Raw genomic sequence first — 21,663 nt, forward strand, 5'->3', positions numbered from 1 at the left:
GCAACGCGACGGACATTTGAATAAACTTTATTCAGTTCACAATGACCGTTTCTTCATGATGTACATTTAGCAAGCTGAGTATGGTTCTAGATTTAATCTTCCTCCATTGTTTGTGCGTAGGTATGTTATGTTACGAGATTTTTGATTGGATTGACAATGATTAAAAATAGTAAAACAAAAAACAAAAAAACAAAAAAAAAAACCCTTACATCTGAGAACAAGTCCATGCTGAAAGCGACCATGATGTACCGAAGACGGCGAGCCGATCTTTGTTGAAGAGCCGAAAAAACTCTCCGTCGGTAAAGCATCATAATTGGCATAATAAGTGGTCCGTTAACGGGACACCGGTCCAAACGGCGATGTTAAGCGAGATATATTGCTGAAGATTGCCTTCTTGTTTTCAAAGTAAAAGCACATATTTATCACTGAGGTTTTTTTGCATGAGAAAGGGAAAGGGGTGCTTTATTTTGGTGAAAATAACCGGAAGTGCGTTGCTCACTGCGGCTGGCTTGAATTTCGCCGAATTCGTCCAAACAAAATCATAAACGGCTGATATTCGGACAAATAAACGACACACTCGGGCTCTAAACCACCACTTTGTCGCCTAATTTAAAAAAAAATCTCGATGAAGTTATACATTTGACGAGTTTAGAGCTAAAGTGAAATCAGCTTTAGCAGATGGATTTCTGCTCATGGAAGAAGTGCAATGCATTGTGGGTTATTATGTAGTATGCTGAAGTGTAAACGCTTCGCATACTGTTTGATGGACTGAGTAAGCAGGATGCAGGATGGATAGTATGAGTATGTAAGGATGTAGTAGACAGTATGCGGTTTCGAACACAGCCTCAGTGTCTTCCACTTGGTTCAAACTCAGAGTTCTGATCGGAAACATTGTGACTTTTACAGCTTCTGCTCATCGTTATTGCAAAAATAAACTCAAACTTCGGACCACAACTGAAAGTTTCTCAGAAAAGTAGAAACCACTTTTTAATGTTTTGTTCTTAATTGTTTAATATAAATTTGATTTATAAGGACTTTTAAAAGACAAAACTGATCTTTGACACTTGAATGTAAAAGGTAGTTTCGTCAGCATTGAAATGAAACTTTCTAGAACTCCAAAGTGAGTAAAAGATGAAGAAATCTCGGTGTTTGGAGGTGGTGTGAAGGAACTCCCATGAAGTAATGAGCGGAGATTTGGAGAAATGTGAGGGGATAGACCGGATGGAAAGACGGCGCTGAGGAAAGAGGGGTTCCAACACGAGGTCTCCGTCACGTGTTGCAGCCCCAGGTTCGGTCATCACTTCTTCCTTCCACTATCATTACTTCTTTCTTTTTTTTTTTAATAATTCCAGCGTGCCTGTTTGATTTTCTTTTAGTCTTTTTTTTTTTTATTCCGATGTGTAATTCTGACCCGGGTCTTACTCAGTGTTTTTTTCCCCTCAGAGGGGAAAGCCTTTAGGAAAGCGTGGTGCCGCACGTGGAAACGTGACTTTTGGCAGCGCCGCATTCCCACTAACAAATATGTATTAGCTCACTGGTGGATTTTCTGGTGCTGCAGTGGAACATGGGGTTATGTCATCCCGGAGCGGAGTGTGTTCGCGGCCTGCTCGTGTGTGAGTGTATCGCGGCGGAGCCGCGTTGCTTGTTTTGACAGAGGTCTCTCTGCTGATTTTTCTTCCCTTTCTTTTCCTCTCCCACTTCGAGCAACAAAAGCCATATTGTGGCTGTGTTATTTCTGCTCCCAGTCATGTCTTGTCTGCAGCGCCGCTCTGAGACAGCCGCAGCTCTGCAGCCCTTCTCAAGCCTGTTAATGAGATAAGTGAGCCTTGATGGGAAATCTAGCCAGAGAAAGCTTCCTTTTCATTGTTATTTCACTCTTTCTATACAGCCACCCACAGCATGATTTCAACAAGAACTGAATATAGGGAAGATTTAGAAGCTTTATTAAAAGGGCCTGTTCACACGACAGTGTTTTCAAGTGAGAATGCAAAGCGTGCTTGGAGCCGCTGGAAATTGTGGCTTTTTGAAAACGCATGTGTGGAAACGGCCGTGGTAAACAGTTCTTCTGTGCAGGCAGGGCTAAACAGACCCCAGAGTGTCGTGACTCCCAGTCCAGACTGGACCACTTGTTCATCTGTCCACATGAACGTCAGTGTGCTCACTGTTCTTTGCTTCTTTTCAGAGTTTCTGCTGTTTCCGTGTGAACGGACATTGTTTTCAGAACACAGAGTTTTCTCTCTAAAACATTGTCGTGTGAACGAGGCCTGGGAAAAACAAGCTCATCAGCTCTTCATCACACCGTCTTCTCATTTAACCCAACCTTGATACGTCTTCTTATCAATCAGATTTCACACTTAGTGTTGCAAAATGTGATGTCGAGGCCCTACGATATTGAAACAGATCACAGACTTGAAGATGTCAGAGTTTAAACTAGATTTGAAGGCAAAGCTCACGTTCAAACTAATTTTCTCACAAATCCAATAAAGATGTGATAACTTCATAAAAACACACATAAATCAATACAACTAATCTGAATTATGTTACTTTGCATGAGCATATTATACTCTTCATTTTCAGGCGCTTATGTGGGACGATACCACAGTTATGAGCTTCATTAATGAGACGATCTGAAATCTCTTTAAGGCTTAGAAGCAGAAGAAATCCTGCTGTTCTTCAAACAGTCCACATGTTTTCGGGGTAGACGACGGACGCTCACGTCCTTCACAGACCAGCGGGGTCCCGCGATGACTTCATTCAGCTCTTTTACCCAGTGAAGGGTTCCCTGGTGGAAACTCTCTACCCTCCGACTCTCTACGCCAAGAACAGCGACTCGGGCCGGCTGCTGACCACAGGCAGCTCTCCTCCTGCTCCATGCTGATGAAGTCATTTAAAAAAAAAAAAAAAAAAATGGTCAGGGAAAAATTCTTAGCCAAATATGAGCATCTCCTCGAACTTTTTGGGTGGTTAGAGTAGGAATATGTGCTGTAACTCTCTCAGCAGCAGTCAGAGCGTGGCCAACGTGATTTCTGATGTTTCTCACAGTTCAGGAAAAGTCCAGCTTTAGATCCGCGCCGTCCGTCTGACCTGCAGGAACCTCTCCTCTAAACATGGCGCTCGGTCTATGTTGACTTGAGCAGTGGAGAAAATCCCATACTGACTGAAAATCTACTTGACATCAACCGTTTCCTTTACTGCTTGATATGATGGGACAGGAAGCATCACGCTCACATGGTTAGAATCCAGGCAGTTCTTTTTTTTTTTTAACTTTTATGCAACACTACTGTCAGGGGTTTAGCTGCACATTCACACAGTCATCAAACTTGCTCCATCTATTGTTTCAGGATGTTGTGATTTTTGCAGAACAGTTGGATTCAAGATTGTTTCTAGTGTACATTATGTTCGCTCCCGTTTGCTTCAGCTTTCACTAAGTATGAACTCAAAATACAAAACACAAAATTACAAATACACGAAAATGCAAACACATGAAGATAATGAGCGAAAGTATCAAACATTACGAAAAATGAAACTACATGTAGAAAATTGATGTTAAGGATTTTCAATTCTGATTTATATATTTGGGAAAAGAAGTCTAAAGAAGATGCCAGTGGAAGTGAGAAGCTGATACTTAGAGTTGGTATTTAAGGCATTAAATAGAAGATATTGTGAGAGATTTCTGTTTTTCCTGTGAAATCTCAACCCTGCGAAAGGCGAACTGCTTGCCGTCCTGCTCAGTTTGGCAGCTGACTGTCTTGATACCTCGGTGCTAAAGAGAGAAGAGTCTTCAAGTCAAACAACATCTGCGGTGTTAAAAACCACTCTGGATACGAGGCTGACGGACCTGTGTCAAGAAGTCATGTTGTAACAACTCTCGGCGGAGTGACGGCTGACATCTGGCTGGGAGTCGAGGAGACTGCGATCCCCTCGCGACCCCTCGTGACCCCCGCTCAGGACGCCACGCCCCTCTGGCTCTCGGCAGGCAGGCTGCCGTAGGTCAATGTGAACGGGATAGCTTTACACACACTCGCTCACTTGAGATTAGATGTTCCGCTGAACCTTGTGCTTGGTTAAAAAACTGAAAAATTCCCCACAAAAGAGTGTCCAGTTTCCCGGTTCAGCTGAGTGGAATGTCTCCGTTCTGAGGCGTTTGACGTTTTCTCCGTCTTTCCACTCAGAATGCTTTTGAACTGGAACAGATGAGGAAAAACATGAAGCCCTGTGTTACTGTCTTGATGTTTTGTCGAGACTGGAGGTGTCACACTCACTTTACTTCCGGCCCAATAGTAAAATAATGTTTACAATTTGCTTGTTTGCTGGATTGGAGCCTCTTGCAGGCTGACTTTTGGCCCACGGGCCTTATGTTGGACACCCCTGTTCTACAATGTTGAGAGGCAAGCTTGTGTTTGGAGGTTGACAGGCTTGAATCTGGATGCCCCGTCAGCCCACTGCTTGTAATATGTGCACTTAATGCTAAATATGAGTGTAACAGGTTAAAAATAATGTCATGAATCTTTCTCCTTTTCCTGTAACCACGCGTAGAAAGTAAAGAAATGCATGTTTGATGAATGTTTTTTCTCCAGTTTCTCATTTTCCCATGCTTATCTTCTTATTAAAGCGGTCTCCCCTCTGTTCTCCTCCCTTTTCCCCTCCCTTCTCCCTCCCTCCAGAATAGTTCGTGATTATCTGAGTGGAGCTCCATTTTCCTCCTACCAGGAGTCCATGTACTTCTCACGCTTCCTGCAGTGGAAATGGTTGGAGAGGTACGTCGCCGCTGCAGATTACACCCTCGGCAAAGCAAACTTTGCCAGCCATTGTGCTCCAAATGACACCTGTGATTTCGTATGCGCGGACTATTTCCTATTCAGGTTATTGTCCTTCGTCCTGCGTGTTTGCCGAGGGCAGAGCTCAGTCTCTCTCTCTCTCTCTCTCTCTCTGTCCGGCTACCAGCCAGTGTTCAAACAATAACTGTTAATAAACCGCAGAGGAAATAAACATGGTAGTATATACAGGCCAGCAGCAGGAGTGATGTTTGCTCTGAAGCACAGAGGTGGTGCCGCCCATCACCGTTCCTGTGCGAGCGGTTAATAATTGATGATGCTTTGCATAATGGCTGGGCGAGCGGAGCCGGGTGGAAACAGCAGTCATCAGGGCCAATTAATAATACATTAGACCATTACTCTGTCTGCGACGTCACGCGGTCTGCAAGAGCCGCATTCATTCTCTCTTTTTCTGTCGTTTCTTCTGTCCCCGCAGGCAACCAGTAACCAAAACACCTTCAGACATTATAGAGTACTAGGAAAAGGTGGATTTGGCGAGGTGAGTGTCTCCGCCATCCAGAAATGAGCTTTAAATGATCCCGTCCTGTCTTGTGTCGTACGTATTAAAACCGCGTTGCTTTTGGGACTGAGCTGTTAATGATTGAAGTTACAGGTAACCTTTAGCAGCTAGTTAATACAGCAGAGTGTCTGTCTTCACTCCGGCGACACGAGCTGGAAGAATCTGTGACGTGACGAAGCTCGCTTCCATCACTGGAGGGTTTCACGGCGTTCCTGATGCCAGCGTGATCACGTTCTTCCCTCGCTGCTTGTTTTCCAGGTCTGTGCCTGCCAAGTACGTGCCACCGGTAAGATGTACGCCTGTAAAAAACTGGAAAAGAAGCGGGTGAAGAAAAGAAAAGGTGAAGCAATGGCACTAAACGAAAAACGCATTTTAGAAAAAGTTAACAGTAGTTTTGTAGTAAGTACTACCTTTTTCTTATTCAACCTTTCTACACAATGTTTGTCTGTCGATGCATGTGTGTATATGTGTGCGTGTGTGTGTGTGTTGTTGATCGTGGCTTCAGGATCCTGCAAATCCAAGCTGATGGCATGTTTGCAGAGACAGAAGCTGCAGCTCCGCTTCTGACGGTTTAATGTAAAGTACAGAAACATTTTCGCTGAACCCAAACTCACTGAGCTCGCAGAGTCAGCAGCGGGAGAGAACATGGCGGCGTGTTCAGGGTTCAGGGCTGTCCAAGTTTACAATGGGGGGAAATTCAGGTCCCTTCAGAAAAAGGTTGGAAATCACTCAATTACGTAACCAAAAAAAAAAAAGAAGTGATTATTTGATTGAATATGAAGTTTTAATGAAAAATGAACCTATATTTTTGTTGAAAGTAATACTGCTGCTAGGTTGTTTGTCAAATATTTTTTTAATATTTTCTGAATGACTATAAAATTTTATCCAAATATGGCTGAATTCTGAATTTACATTAGCATTTTTAATGTATCTTGACTCACTTAAGAAAAAATCTATTGTTATGAATCGGTTTTAAATATAATGATCATTGCTTTAAATTTGTTTAAATGCAAACTCCAGATATACAGTTGAATTTTCAGAACATGTCTGTACTGATGCAAACATGCCAACTCAGATTTTTGCAGCATTTTGGAGCCTTCGGTCATTTGTCAATGTGTTTTTATATTTTGATGACATGATGTTATGATTTTATGCTTTTTCTCGGTATGAGTGATGCATTGATTTAAGCGTCGGGTAAATGTTTTGATGATTGTGTGTCGTGGGCCTTAAAGGTGCCGTGTGCACAGCTGCAGCAATGCTGCCTTTGTGCATATATGTTCTTTATATTTTTCCATTATTAGAATTAAAGACACATGGTGGTTACAATAAAGTAGGTTGGTGTTCTTGCTCTGAACAGAAAAAAAGAAAAGAATCCATGACCTTACTGCTGTACGGCCGTGCGTCCTGCTCTTAATGGCGGCGTTGCTCTTGGCTGATGTTACTGTGGAGGATTTGACTGGCGCTCTCCTGCCAGCCTTGAATGCTTTTTTTTTTTTTGTCGGACTCATCAAACTTTTCGTTCCTTCCCCGCTGCATCGAAGCACAGAGGGAGAAATCTGCAGCCCACGGTCCGATGGCGTGCAAAGCGATGCATTGAAGGAACTGGATTTATTAATGCTCCCTGCCGTTTGGCAGTTCTCATATCTATTCTTAATTGATGTCAGATAATTATAAGCTTGAGACCTTAAAGTCAGTCAGTTTGGATTTGAAATAATCATGTAAACCGAGCCTACATCACCCAAAGGTGCTGGTGATGGTGTGTCTTTTGTATCGAACCCCCATTCATCCATCATGGAAAATGAGAATGCTTGACCTTTTGTTCTACTTTACTACCACCTATTGACATCAGGATTAAATGGGAAAACACACACACACTCACTCTTTATGTAAGACGGCCGAATGAAGTGAATGCCCGTTTTCAAATGTCGGGACGGGAATGATGTAAATGTTTGGACTGTTTGTACTGTGTGTATCTGTGCTGGACTGCTTTACAGGAATGTGCAACGCGGATATTAGTGTGTGTATGTGTTGTGCTGTAGTGTGTGTGTGTGTGTGTCATACTGCGTATGTCATACAGGATGTGTGTGTCGCAATGTGTGTGTTTCTCTTCTTGTGTGTATGTTCTTTCAGTGTGTCTGTGTGTGCAATATGCGTCCTGTTGTAGTGTGTGCGTGTGCTGGATTTGTTGCTTTCTGATGCAGTGTGTTGTGCGTCCTTGTTTTGAATGAGTCATGCCAGAAGCATGTGTACGACACACACACACACACACACACACACACACGAGTGGGTTGGTTACAGACTTGCTGCTTTTGTCACCTGGGACGTGTGTGTGTGTGTGTGTGTGTGGTGTGTGTGTGTGTGTGTGTGTGTGTGTGTGTGTGTGTGTGTGTGTGTGTGTGTGTGCTGCAGGCAGAACTGATGACTCTTCATGTGCCTCTCTACCTACGAGAGCAGCCCTGTTGCCTAGCAACACTGACCAAACAGCGGTAGCAAGGAGAAGAGTCAAGTGCTCTCTCCAAGCGCTCGTTTTCTCTCCCTCGCTCATCTTCTTTAGCTTTTTGTCATCGCTGCATACTGTTAGTCCAGGCATGCTTTCAGCTGACTCCATGCATACCGTCAGCCGACTGTATATTTAAATCATCCACTTTTACATGGTTCCATGGTGTGGGGTGTGTGTGTGTGTGTGAGGAATGGATAGTGTAGCCACACTTTGAGCCTCATTTTTTTTGGTGTTTTGTGGCAATTTGATAAAAAAACAAAACGTGAAATAAATGTTTTCACCAGTGAAAGAAGTCTGACTTACTCTAGATAAGGGATCGTGATGTTCATTACCTTACAAAGGAATATCACTTCTGCGTCGATTGCTGTGACTGAAGAGAACCAGTGCAGAGATCAGAGACTCAGACAGATTTTATTAATTATATTTGGAATTAGAAATGACTTCCAGCTGCTATAAATTGTCTTGATAAGGTTCAGAACGAAAGGAGTATACTCCCATCGGGCAAAACATTGTGACCACTAAACAGTGATGTATGAGGATTTTGGCGAGTTCAAAGTTAATTGTGGTGGCGTGTTTCCAGGCTGAAGCGCTCCGCATCCATCAGCGGCGGTGAAAATAGTTGAACCGGCTTCAGGATGATGAGTGGCTGAGGCTCTTTGAAGCGTGCCGGGGAGTGGAAGGTGACCTGTGTGGTCTGATCCCACCGTTACCGGAGCTGCAGGAGTCCATTCTGAGAGCCAGGTGTCGCAGTAAACAGTGCATCACGTTTTTTTTTTTTTTTTTTATGTATTTGGCAGTAAAATTCCTTTTTCAATGCATAAACCTGACTTCTCAAAATTTGATCGTTTTGGGCATGAAAGGCTGTTTGATTTGGGACACATCTGTGCTGACTTGGCCTGTGGGAGGATCTTCTTATGGCTCGTTTCTGACCCATTGCTCCAGAGCAGATTGGATTCCTCCCGATGGCAGAAACATCCTGCTTGTACAAATCACATGCACACGCCGTGGCCCGCGTGTCACTGACCCAGGGGGATTCTGGGAAGTTGGGCTGGGTGGTGGGAATGAGTGCGGCAAGTGTGATGGATGATCTGTGGTATGTCTTTGTTGTCTTTTGTGTACATTTGTGCTTGGGTGATGGATGATTACTGTTGTTTTAAACAAACCAGATGAAGCGTTGGTGTTCCTCTAGCCATCCTTTCTCTCACCTCTCCTCCCTCCTCACCCTTCCTTCCCGTTTCGCCCCCCTCCTACACCGGATCTCTTCACCCCCCTCCCCCTGCAGGTTAGTCTAGCTTATGCCTATGAGACCAAGGATGCGCTGTGCCTGGTTCTGACCATAATGAATGGCGGCGACTTAAAGTTTCACATCTACAACATGGGCAACTCTGGCTTCGATGAGCAACGGGCCATCTTCTATGCTGCTGAGATTTGCTGTGGCCTTGAGGACCTGCACCGTGAGAGAATAGTCTACAGGTAAGGCAGACGTGTCGCTGCAGCTTCAGGACAACGAGCAACAAAAACTAAGACCCTTAAAATGACTAGAATCTCAAAATGAAGCCAGTTTTAATGATCACATTGTTCACAAAGTACAATGAAATGTCCATAAAATTCTCCTATGGCTGATGCATCATGCATATTTTTACAATCTTACTTTCACGGCAGCATCGTCGATGTCTGAGCTCAGTGTTGTCATCTCAGCTACTCTCTAAGTGTTAGAAAATCACTGTTTTCTTTGAAATTTTTACAATTTGCTTGGCGGTTTGGCAGGCTGGATTGGAGCCTCTTGCGTGTCGGTTTTGGCCCACGGCCCGTATGTTTGACACTCCTGCTTTTTACAGAGGCACTAAGAAACATACACTGTATTGTTCGGACTACAAGTTGCACTGAAATCAAAACTAAATGCTGAAAAATACATCTGAAATCTGTTTGAGAGCAGAAAGAGTTTTTTGACAGATGTGATTTGCGGTCCAGAAAGATGACTTGCGCTAAAGAAGCTTTACATGACTTTTTCTAACGGTGTATAAATCTGAATTAACCCTCCGGACCAGATTTTGAATACTACTAAAGGCTTACTTTAGTGGATTTGAACCTGTTTCCGCCTCTGGCCCGAGGCTGCAGGTGATCAGGATGAACCGATCGGAGTCCCGGCGTGGGCCGAGCAGTTCAGAGAGAGAGGTCAGGCTGAGGCGGTTCGCTGAGGAGAGATCGTAGAAATATCAGAGAGAGGATGTTTGAGATGGAGGCGAAGAGCAAGACCTCAGAACGTGGTTTGTGTCACGGTAGAAGATGATCAGCTGAATTACAGAGATGGATCCGGCCGGCATCAGCAAGCAGTCGTCTCTCCCGACTTCGTCTGCAGTTACACAAACCTGTTTTTCCCAAATAGGAGAAGTCAAACGGGATACACTATCCAGTTTTATAGGTTAATGCTACGGACGCAAGATGTTTGGCTTCTCCTGCCAGTCCAGTAATTTTCTGGACACGCAGTAGTGAATGTAATGATGAAGTAAACAACCCTCCAGCCGACACGCCACCATAATGAAGAGGCCTGAAACAAACCATAAACTAACTCTGCGTACAACTATTTGTCCCGGCGAGGCCGTTACGGGGAGATTTATTCAGCGGGAGTGTGACGGTGGGATGAGCGCGGGAGGAAAAATCCTGGATGATGAAGTGTGACTGGATTAATGATGTACTGGTTCCTCTGAGGTGTACTGCCCCCGTCCAGCAGTAATGCTAACATAAACACCCGTGTTCGTAGAGGACTCAGGCGCCCGCATACACACTTATAAACACAGAGCGTGTTCCTTGATGTTTGCATGTGTTACGGTAAGTCCCACAGTTGGCGCTGTGGTCGCGGCTGGCAGGAGCTGGATGCCACAGTTCTTTGGGCTTCTAGCTGTTATATTAAACAACGCAGTTTTTTTTTCACTTAAGATCAAAAGCAATCAAGATCAACTCAGGATAATGGTTCAAACTTTCCAATAAAAATGAGTTTCGGATGGTTAAATTGTTGTTATGAAGCCGAGTGCAATAAAACACGTGTAACTAATAAATATGTGCAGAGATTAAACCTCCCATTGATTTACATGAGACTGCAGACTTTAAGGGCAATGAAGGACAACAGAATGAAAACAAGTACAAATATTTACCCAGGATTTTTTTGGTATACCCTTGTTCTCAGAAGGTTTCTATTTTTAACTCAGAATCGTGGCTGCTCCCTGATGTGTTTGCTTTTTGTCCTTTTGCAGAGATCTGAAACCGGAGAACATCCTTTTGGATGACCGTGGTACGTTCCAAATTTCATCCGTGATTAAGCCGGCCGGTTGCCTCGTGTCCACAGGCCAGCGGATTCAACTTGTTCTCCACATTTTTGACGTGACCTGAAACTCAGGCTGCACAAAACAAGGAAGCTGTTTATTAGAAAAGAACAGAACAGGCAGCTCTGTGTCTTTCTGTCTCCTGAGCTGCAGAGTAATCCCCTCGACTCCTTCACATCACGCTCTCCTCTGAGTCACACGGCCGTAACATTTATTCGCCGTCTGATCTGGAAATAGAGGGATGTCGTGCACGTATCTGCCCGGCTCTCACACTCCTCCTCCCTCTGTTGTCAGGACGCTGGCTTTCACCTTTGCACTTTTCAGGCCTGTGTTCGGATATTCTGCGTGTGTGTGTTACGTAACGGCTGTTTTGGTTTGGTTTAGGACACATCCGGATTTCAGACCTGGGCCTGGCTGTTCAGATCCCCGAAGGAGAGACGATACGAGGGAGAGTGGGCACAGTGGGATACATGGGTAAGAATTTTAATCCCGTTCAGCCTCCCGATGGCCTTTTTCCTCAGCAAAGCCTTTTTTTTTTTTTTTTTCCACATATTGGTTTCAGCGTGTACTTTCCAATAACTGCTGTGGTTGTCCTGTCCTCGTCCAGCTCCGGAGGTGATCCAGAACGAGAGCTACACCTTCAGCCCGGACTGGTGGGGGCTGGGCTGCCTGATCTTTGAGATGATCCAGGGCCAGTCGCCCTTCCGCAAGCGCAAGGAGCGCGTCAAACGGGAGGAGGTGGACCGACGAGTGCGCGAGGACCAGGAGGAGTACTCCGACAAGTTCTCCGAGGAGGCGAAAGACATCTGCAGACAGGTGAGGAAGAGGAGGAAACCGGGCTGGTCCGCATCATCATTCTTGCGCTACTGATTCAGAAATGAAAACAATGCTCATTTACATGGGGACAGCAGAAAGCAGTGTAGTTTCCATGTTGCTCCACTGGTGGGTGCTGTTGGTTGTTTCTGTAATGAAAGCACTCGGAGAACGATATACACTCGCTTTGGGGCCAGACTGATGGAGCTTTTCCATCATAACTCCAGGTTAACTCCAAGTTTTAAATCAAATCAAATCAAATCAGATTTTATTTATATAGCACTTTTCATATTAATAAAAACAACGCAAAGTGCTTTAACTCCGTTTTAGATGCATCTGCATCCTGAAAAAGTTCAACATCATACATTCTTTGCATGATCTAAACAACCATGAAAGTCTTTGGAGATCAAGTAGATCCTGTCACAGTGTCGGACTGTTGGTTTGCTTTATTTTCCACGTTTTTACAAACTCAAACTGGCTTTGATGCCTTTGCTATTTCTCTCATGACGAGGCAGCTCATTTTCACTCGCATATCTCAGATGTTAGCCGTGTTGCCCTCTGCTGTTCAGATTTCAGTCTGTTGTTTTATGACCCCTATGCTTTCCTGAAACTCTTCCCTCTAGTGGACATCTCAGGAACAGCAGTAACTTGTATTGTTGAGCAGGTGGTTGGTGACTGTTATCTACAGGTGTGTTTCCGTGTGTTTCACCTGTTAGCCGTTAGCTCCGCCAGGATGAGACAAGTATATAAATAATTGTTTTTCAAATGGGGAAATGGGGATTCCCTGGCTACATCACTTCGAGAAGTTTTTTTCTATTTACTTGAAATCTTTGTTGGACAATAGAAAGAAAAAAAAAACTTTTGAAAAATCATTTGATGAAGCCTGAATTTGTGGAATGTCTTTGAAATAAAACCAAAGCAGCTTCCTAATACTTAAAAACACCCTATTTGTGACGTAGATGTAATTTTCTGAGTGTTGATTGGAAGTGTTCGATCAGTTTAGGAGGAAATGTTGTTTCTGAGCTTGTGTCGGCTCTGTCAGCTACTCTGTTCGTCGATGTGCTTTCTGTGTGTGTGTGTGTCTGTGTGTGTGACGTGGTGGAACATTTTGACCCACGGTTCAGCAGATTTAAAGGCTCCCCGGGGAGAGGAGGAGTTGGGGAAGCAAGAGAGAAGAAAGGTTCCAGCGAGAAATGGACAAAAGATGATAAGAATGAAGACTGAATGCAGCACGAGGGGGAAACTGCCTCTGCCCCGCCAGAGAAATGACTATTACCACCGCCAGAAATAGACCAGTGATGCCAGTTGTCAAAAAGGAGAAAGTGCGAGTGAGAATCTTCACGGGCGCTGGCGTAATTGGGGCAGGAGTTGTGCAAGGCAGGGGGGGGAGAACGGGGAAGTTGAAGGGGAGAGAGTGAGATGTGGTGAAAGTGACTCGCCGTCCGTTTGCTGGTTGTGAAAGCCGCCGCCGTCGGGGTGACAACAGGGCCGGCGAGAGTGTTTGCTGGTAGCTTAGCTGTCAAACATCCCTCGTCCACTCGGTAAGCCCGCTCGGCTGGAAGCGCCGTGGCGGTGACAAAACCGCGAACTACTCAAAGAGATGCTTTCTGAGGCCCCTCCACGATCGCAGTGCTCTAACTTCACAGTGTTCGGATTTGTAAGGTCTTTATTAGATTATGTGAGGGTCAGATACATAAAGTCAAGAGGATTACATGCAAACTATGGATACGTGTGTGTGTGTGGAGTGTATACACCGAACCAGATGGATTAGTCATAAAGCTGTCAGGAGTTCTCCAACATCACAGGAAGCCCCTTTTCCAGACTCGGCATGTGATTTATGACAAGAGACGCAGTTTTAAATCCAGGTTTTCTTTAATGTTCCCTTTCTAGTGGCAAATATACGAAGCGATGAATTATCTGCAGTCTTTAAACCTTCCCCCCCTCTTCCTCCCGCTGCGTCCCAGCTCCTGGCCAAGGACCCCAAGGAGAGGCTGGGCTGTCAGGGCCGCGGGGCCATCGAGGTCAAGCAGCACCCCATCTTCAGGAACATCAACTTCAAACGGCTGGAGGCCAACATGCTGGACCCTCCCTTCAGCCCAGATGTAAGAGCCGCAGCAGCAGGCTGCATGTACACAGGAAATACCATTGTCGCAAGTAAACAAGCAGCTAATGATCCTGGCGGTCTGCGGGGCCGCTCAGACGGGAGCCTGTAATTTCTCTGGTGTGACTTCAGCCGCCATGTCTTCACGGCGATCATTCAGATGATTGCAGTCAAACTGCATATCTTCATATCCAGGGATTAAAAAGCCAGAATCGCTGCCTTTTCCAGTGTCTTGAACAGAGTGAGCGAGTGAGGGAGAGTGACCGACCTGAGAGGTTGAATCAATAGTTGGAAGGAGATAGTGTTATCTGCCTTTCTATTTCGGGATATTCGGGTCAGTAGGGCCACACGGAGGAAAAACAGCAGCTTCGAGTCCTCAGGCGTGATGCCCGCGAAAGCCCAACTTCTGATTTGAAGTATTTCCAGTTTGTTTTACATGATGTGCCAACCAGAACTGGCAAAAGTACAGAAAATTTGTAGTGACCTACATGTAATCTTAAGCTTTCTTGGGGGCTTTAATGACAATAAATGGAAAATTTCAACCTCGGGGTGTTGTTGAAGAGATATTTCTGTACTTTGATACACCTCTAGTGGAAAAAAATTCTCAAAATGAGCCTTCATTAGTCTCCCTTTAAGGGTCCCTAATAATGCATTATAATAAAATGTATTATTTGCCAAAACAGTACAGCACATTTATCTTATTCGATTTCAAGGATGCATACATAAAAATAATTGTCACAAGCGCAGTTCTCGTTTTTGTTGCCCTTAAAAAGAAAAATTAAATCCATCAATTTGGGACATCGATGAGCCAAACACTAATGTTTATGCTTTTATACAACAAATAATCACTCTACTTGAGTGTTTCCTCAAATTGTGCTTGATTACAAGTCAAGTTAAGCCCATTCTGTATTTCTAACACTTTGATTGCATCCAGCAGGAGGAGATTCAGGTTACCTGTATAAAATATATACCTTCAGAACACATTTGGCCAGGGTCTTAAAGCACTGGTCGATGGGCCGTTTCTGGCCTTTGACCCTCAAACTTCTGACCCGCAACTAAATTATAATACAATTCAGTTGTTTTTTCTTTTCACACTTTTCACCTCTCAGTTAAAAATTGTGCATTTTCAGTTAGAAGTAATTCTTTATTAAGAATATTCTGAAAACTATTTGCACCCAAAACATGGATGTACATTCTGTGGATGCAATTACATTTATTTGGGGAGTATATAAAGAAAATATGAGCATAAGACCATCACATGATTGACCCAAAAGAGAGAACCTGTTGTTTATTTGTTGGCTCATGAAAAGCTTCTTTGGATTTTTTTTTTTTTTTACATGAACTCACTGTTGACAAAAAAAATGGAGGTTAAGAAGAATTAAAATTGTATTTTTTTAAGTAAATATGTAAATACACAGTAAATTGTAGCTGGGTGTTTGTAAGATTACATGCTTGGATAAAAAATAACAACTGTTTGCTTTCTTTTGAGTATTTGTCCCTCTGGCCTGGAGTCTCACCTGCTTCCTGTCTTCTCCTGCGTCCCGGCAGCCTCGAGCCGTGTATTGTAAAGACGTGCTGGACATCGAGCAGTTCTCCACTGTCAAAGGCGTCAACCTGGACCCCACAGACGACGACTTCTACCACAAGTTTGTGACGGGCAGCGTCTCCATCCCGTGGCAGAACGAGGTACTGCGCTCGGCGCCGGACGGACGCAGAGCCGTGGAAAATACAAATGATCTTTTTTATTTAGACTTTTTTAGATTTTAGAATAACCGTCTGTCCTCCTGCTCAGATGATCGAGATGGAGTGCTTCAAAGAAATCAACGTCTACGAGACAGACGGGACGCTGTGCCCGACCTGGACATCAACCGGCCGAACCCTCCACAAAGAGAGGCTTCTTCTACCGCCTGTTCAGAAGAGAGGCAAGTGCTAGTGCTCCGGCAACAGTGCGAGGGGGTGGGGGCTGAGGTACTTTCCCTTTTCCTACTTTCCTCACATCTTTCTTTTCTTTGTTTCCAAGCCTTTGTTTCCAAACTCAGCAGATGAACCAGTGAAATATGACACTGGCTTTGAGTTGAGTTTGTCGGAATAAGGCCTGACTTTTCCCTGTTCATCTCTTTGGCATATATATTTTTTTTCTTGCTTTTCTGTGTTTGATAAAAGGGATTATTTTTTCAAACAGCTTCCTTATCTTCAACTGAATTTGTCAACCATCTCGAGTTAACACTCTGGTTGAGTGCAAGATCCTCCAAACTAACAGATCTACCTGTTTCTAATACTATTTTCCACTTTAATCCAAGTGTAAGTCTCATTGTAAAAATCTTAATTTGTCCTCCTTTCTTGCCCAAATCTCAACTTTTGTTCAACACACTCCCATAAAAAATGTCTGCACAGAAAACCTTCATCTTTCTGCAAGAACATAGAGTAGAGATGTTGCGAATTTGTCTTTTTATTAAGAGTTACTTTTAATCATTGCTGTTAAGTTAGACTCTAACTTACTAACGTTGTTGTGCTTGCTCTAACTGTTAGAGCAAGCACAACAACAGGAAGAAAAGGCTTAAAATGTTTCCGCTGGAGAAAACATCACCTTTTCCATTGTGTTTTGATATTTTCTTTACCCTCATTCTGTCGCAGTGCATCTTCACTACTGTGTGTGTCTGCAGTTTTAGTCCTGATGAGAGTTTATAACCTCTGAAGTTTGCTCGCTTCTGGTTTTCCGCAGGTGTGCTTTAAGAGCGGTTACAGTGACGACGAACCCGAAGAGCCCTCACGACTTTAAACCACTCCCTCCTCCTCCCCCGCGCCCCCATAAACCCCCCCAGTGCCCCCCCCCCCCCCCCCCTCCCGTATCCCCCCGCCCCGCCGCAGAACTTCACCACAAACTCCAATCGAGCGCAAACGTTAGGAACTCAGTGAATGTTGACCTGTATTTATGAGCTGTATTAAAAGTGTATTATAATTAAAGAAAAAAGTATGAGTTTAAAGATTTTGTACATTTGTACTTGAATTTATGTCTAGATGTATATTTTCACTAAAGGTTGTATTGTACAAAAAGCCATAAAAGTACCACTTGAATGCATACATTACATTTTTATTTCATTTTTTTTTTTTTTTTGTGTTCCTTTGGAATGAGTATGGATGGTGTGTATTGGGGAGTCTTTCTGTTTTCTTTTTAAGAAGCACAGTACCTGTAGTCTTTTTATTTTCTCAGTGTAGCATAAAGGCCTTTTTTTTTTCTGTTTTGTTTCTTGTATGTGCTTTATGTGTCATTGATTTGGCCAATGTGACGTGTTTTTTTTAGCACATCAGCTCCACCCGATCCCAGACTAACCCCGGGTCTCCCCACGCCTCGGGGCTCGGGCCCATCTGAACGAATGGTGCGGATCCCAGTGATCTGCCGGGAGGGGAGAATCGATCCGGGCGGTTATTGCCGTGTCGACGCCATGCTGCTTTACCCCGTGTGTTCCAGTGTCGATCCACGTGTGTGTGTGTTTGTGTGTGTGTGTGTGTGTGTGTGTGTGTGTGTGTGTGTGTGTGCAGTGTGTGGATGATTCTCCCCCTCCCTCAGCCCAGCCAGGCAGGTTTGCGCTGGACTGGATGAAGAGTTTAGTAAAGTGTTTTTCAGGTGCCTGTACCAGCTCAGATCCAACAGAGACGGTTTGGATTTATTTCTGACAATCTCCTAAGTCAGCACGAGCAACTAACAAGACACGCGCTTCATCTGTGGGGAGGCCACATTCAGCTTCGAGCATTAGTGTCGGATGGTGTTTCCTCTGGAAATGCAGCTGTTCGATAAACGTCTGTTACATTATTCACTCAGGCAGAATATTTTTGGTCAGTTTTCTTTTTCTTGATTCCGTCTGTCTTTCTCTGCTTCGGTTTTAGTGCTTGGCTTCTACTTCCTGTACTGACAGTGCCCAGATGTTAGGAGTTATTTTGTGTGTGAGCAGGAAATCCTTCCCCCTTGACATTTCTTAGTAATTTTCTGTCCATATTCTGGTCAAACCCGATCGTCTCTGAGTGGATGACTGCAGAATGAGTGGGAGAAGTAGACTGATGATGATGATGATGGTGGGACAGTGATCTGGCCTGCAGCTGATGAAAGCCTCTCCGAACATCCATTGATCCTTCCATCAGCGTCTGTTAGCCTGTGCGCCTCCGCCTGTTTGATCCCAGCTGTTGCGATAGCTGCTTAGATGAGCTCCGTTTAGATCCCGTGGCTTCAGCTGTGGTCGCGATAACGGAGCGATTAGTCCGTTGTAGTAATTATTCCTCTCGGAGGAAGCAGACTTGTACAGACCGTGCCAAACGGACCAGTGTCGGCGTCCACAACCACAACTGCTCCGTCTTATCGTGGAGAAGGTGTTCGCTTGCACGTGCGCCCGTCACACACCCTCCGTCTGTACTCACGTTTACTTTGACTCTCGCTTCCATTTCAGAAATTCCTTCGACTGAATTTATCTTCGGAGGCAGTTGCTGTTTACTCCCCACCACTTCTTTTTAATGCTGTGAATACCAACCCAACCCCCGCCCCCATCTCTGACATGTTAGTTGTGTGCGTGTATATTACACTGTAAGCTAATGCAGCTGTGTTAAATCTAATGCATTCAAGTAATTTAGCTCTACTTTTGTGCGATTTCGTTACTCAAAAAGATGAATTCGTTTTTGATATTTTTCAAAAAAAATTATAAAAAAAAGGAGCAACGTCTGCAGTTTTATCAGTACAGTAGTAAGATCACGCCGGGACTGAGATACCTGTTAGTTAGTGTTTGACAGTTTAAGACCGGGTGTGTTTAGAATGGTACGCATGTAGTCCCCAGTCTAACCAACATTGAAGAGGTGGTCTTTTTCTACAGCTTTGTTCCCAGTTGCACATTCCATTCTTAGTAATCAGATGTGTGCAGCTCGCCGTCGCTCCTGTTTTATCGACTTTTCAGTTTCCGAGTGTCTTTATTTTTCATTTCTTCTCCCTTCTTTAATTGCTCTCAGGCACATTTTGAAGCTAATTTCGCTTGCCTATGTAGAATTTAGCCTTTTAGCTCCTTAGCCTCAAAAAACCTTGTAAATGATGTATTTCTAAAACATGTAACTAAGCTCTTACACACATTCACATCACAGGGAAACTAAACTGTGTTTGCCACCCATGCCTCCGTCGTCGTTTTCCAGGATCTTTGCTCTTTTTATCATCCTGAACAGCAGTGAAGAGATTCTGTTTGGTTTCATTGCACTATGGTGTGTATTGACAATGACTATAGGAAGTGTCTTTAACTTTTTTGCCAGTGATACCAAAAGCAACATTAACTAAATTAGACTTGTTTGTGATCTGAAGAAGTTATCCAAGAAAGACTGACAGCCTTTATTATATGTGCCAATTATCAAGTTTTATTTGAACATCCCACCTTTTTCTTTTTCCTGCGTTCTTTCTTTCTTTTTCTTTTTTTAACCGTCCGTCCATTCTGGAAAATTCCTTCACATAGAGGAACTTTTAAACAGCTCAACAGTTTTGAATGTCCGCACTAAGTGCATTGTAATGCCTGTTTTAAGATAATGCATATGTTTTATTACTCAAGCATGTATCGGTTTGTACTACTTCAGGTTCCTTGTATATGTAAATGATGACCTGCTAGTGCCAACATATCTCACTGGTATCTGAGGGCGACTTTCTGAACGGCAGGGTGACCAGCTGAGTTGGCCTGGTTTGAATACATAACAAGCATTCCTCGTCTCTTGCCTTCTTCCAGAGGCGTCTGGTGGTGAGCCTAAACTACCTCCCTGAAACCGAGGTGGCGCTCAGCACTCAGAAACGAATGTTCTCAGTTTTCTTGACATCTGATCCGTCTGATTTTTGCGATATCCAGCTATAGAAACGGGGAGGTTCTGCTCCTGTTTCGATGTGTGTGATAAGTCAAGGAAGGGAGGAATGACAAATGCATTATTGGTATTCAAACTGGGCCTGGGACGTCTTGATTTTCTTTTTTTTCTTCTTCTTCTTCTTTCTTTTGTTTTTCTTTTTGTATCTGTACAGTCATGTCGTTCAACCACTGCAGTCATTGTTAATTCTTGTACAAGTTGTATCACTGGTTGTTGTACCATATCTGACATTTGTAATTATGAAATAATACACTGCCATTTGTATAAAAAAAATTCTAGTGTGTCTGTTTATTTGTGTCTTAGTATTTTGTTCTAAATAAATGTATTTCTCAAATAGGGGTAACTCAATATGCACCTAATGCCTCTGCAGAGCACAAAATATCACTGAGGCCATGTAGCGGAGCCGGAGTGGGGGCGAGGGGCCGGTCGCCCCAGGGCCCACAAGGTCATAGGGCCCCGTTTCATGAGATGTGTTCACATTTACTCGTAAATAAATTATTATAATAAAATGTGCAAGAAGGTATAGCATATGATTGTGGGCTCCAATTTGCCAATTCTTACATTACGACTGTCCATGAATGCATCAGAACTGTGAGCCAGCGCTGATTGGCTGTGCGGCATGAACCAGTTTCTTCTTTTGCTCTTGATCTGAACTCTTTGGAGGGAAGTTAAACAGTATGCTAAACACGATGCTAGCCGCTAGCGGTACTACCCAAAACCTAACATCGGAGCCACTGGTGAGTCAGTGAAACCTTCAAAAATATTATCTTTATCAGAATGCTGTGGTCTTTAACACCTGCCTATTTGAATGTGCCTTGTGTTGCTCTCAACTATAAGAGACCACCGAGTCTATTTTTTTTTCTAATATACGTGAATTCCAAAAGATATAGATAGCTGTGTCTATATCTATCTGAATAGATTGTGTAATTTTAGACCAGCTGTATTCATTTTATATTTAAACTGTATCAAAGATGGTACAGATTTAGCCAGTGAGTTTTTATTTGTTTTCAGCACCATGGACAGCGGACGCTCTGAGATTGACAGCTGTCAGTCAGGCTGCATTTGTGTGTGTGTGTGTGTGTGTGTGTGTGTGTGTGTGTGTGTGTGTGTGTGTGTGCGTGCGTGCGTGCATATGTGTATTTGTTCTTCAGAACAAGTTTGTGAACTGGTTTGTGACTTTATTCTGCTTTCTGAGGCATATAGTTTCGCTTGGCTCAATAAAAGTGAGCATTAGGTGTTGTTTGATGGTAGGATGAGGGATTGTTTGAATGGTAAAATTACTATCATAAGGGCCTGTAGAGAATGCTCCGCCCCCTCTGTACTGAGATCCACGCTCTGCCTCTGCTGAGGAAGGCTCACTGCCTGGTTTCTACCCGTTTGACCTGCTGCCCTCCTGGAGGTGCTGTGGTTTTATCAAAGCAAAGATAAAAGACTCGAACAGTTTCATCGGTAGAGCCATAACCACATTAAATTCACACATTCGTTGATTCATATACGTTCTGCACATTACGAACTATACAGACATCTACTGTGAAACTGTTGCCATATTCCGTTATTGTTGCTTCTTGTTCATTTGCACTATGAGAGAAGAAGCTCTAGAATTTTGTTGTGCCTCATATAATGATAATAAAGCTCAATCTATTCTATTCTGCAGAAAAAAAGGATAAAATTCTTTAGTCAGGCACTATTTTTATAGTACATTACGTAGAAATTAAACTAAAATA

The 21,663-nt window shown here is 43.7% G+C and overlaps 1 protein-coding gene across 1 annotated transcript; it reads left to right on the forward strand.

The window, feature by feature from the left end:
• The first annotated feature begins 4,664 nt into the window (after nt 1-4,664).
• Nucleotides 4,665-20,219, forward strand: LOC115390959 (G protein-coupled receptor kinase 5-like). Its single transcript, XM_030095022.1, is given in 13 exon segments — nt 4,665-4,757; nt 5,251-5,313; nt 5,593-5,733; nt 9,117-9,307; nt 11,086-11,123; nt 11,539-11,628; nt 11,762-11,970; nt 13,932-14,069; nt 15,617-15,754; nt 15,861-15,915; nt 15,918-15,944; nt 15,947-16,036; nt 16,791-20,219. Coding segments are annotated over 12 exon segments (1,191 nt in total). The 5' UTR covers nt 4,665-4,745; the 3' UTR covers nt 16,036; nt 16,791-20,219.
• Nucleotides 20,220-21,663: the final 1,444 nt, after the last annotated feature.

This window comes from Salarias fasciatus, chromosome 6, assembly GCF_902148845.1.
Source record: "Salarias fasciatus chromosome 6, fSalaFa1.1, whole genome shotgun sequence".
NCBI lineage: Eukaryota > Metazoa > Chordata > Actinopteri > Blenniiformes > Blenniidae > Salarias > Salarias fasciatus.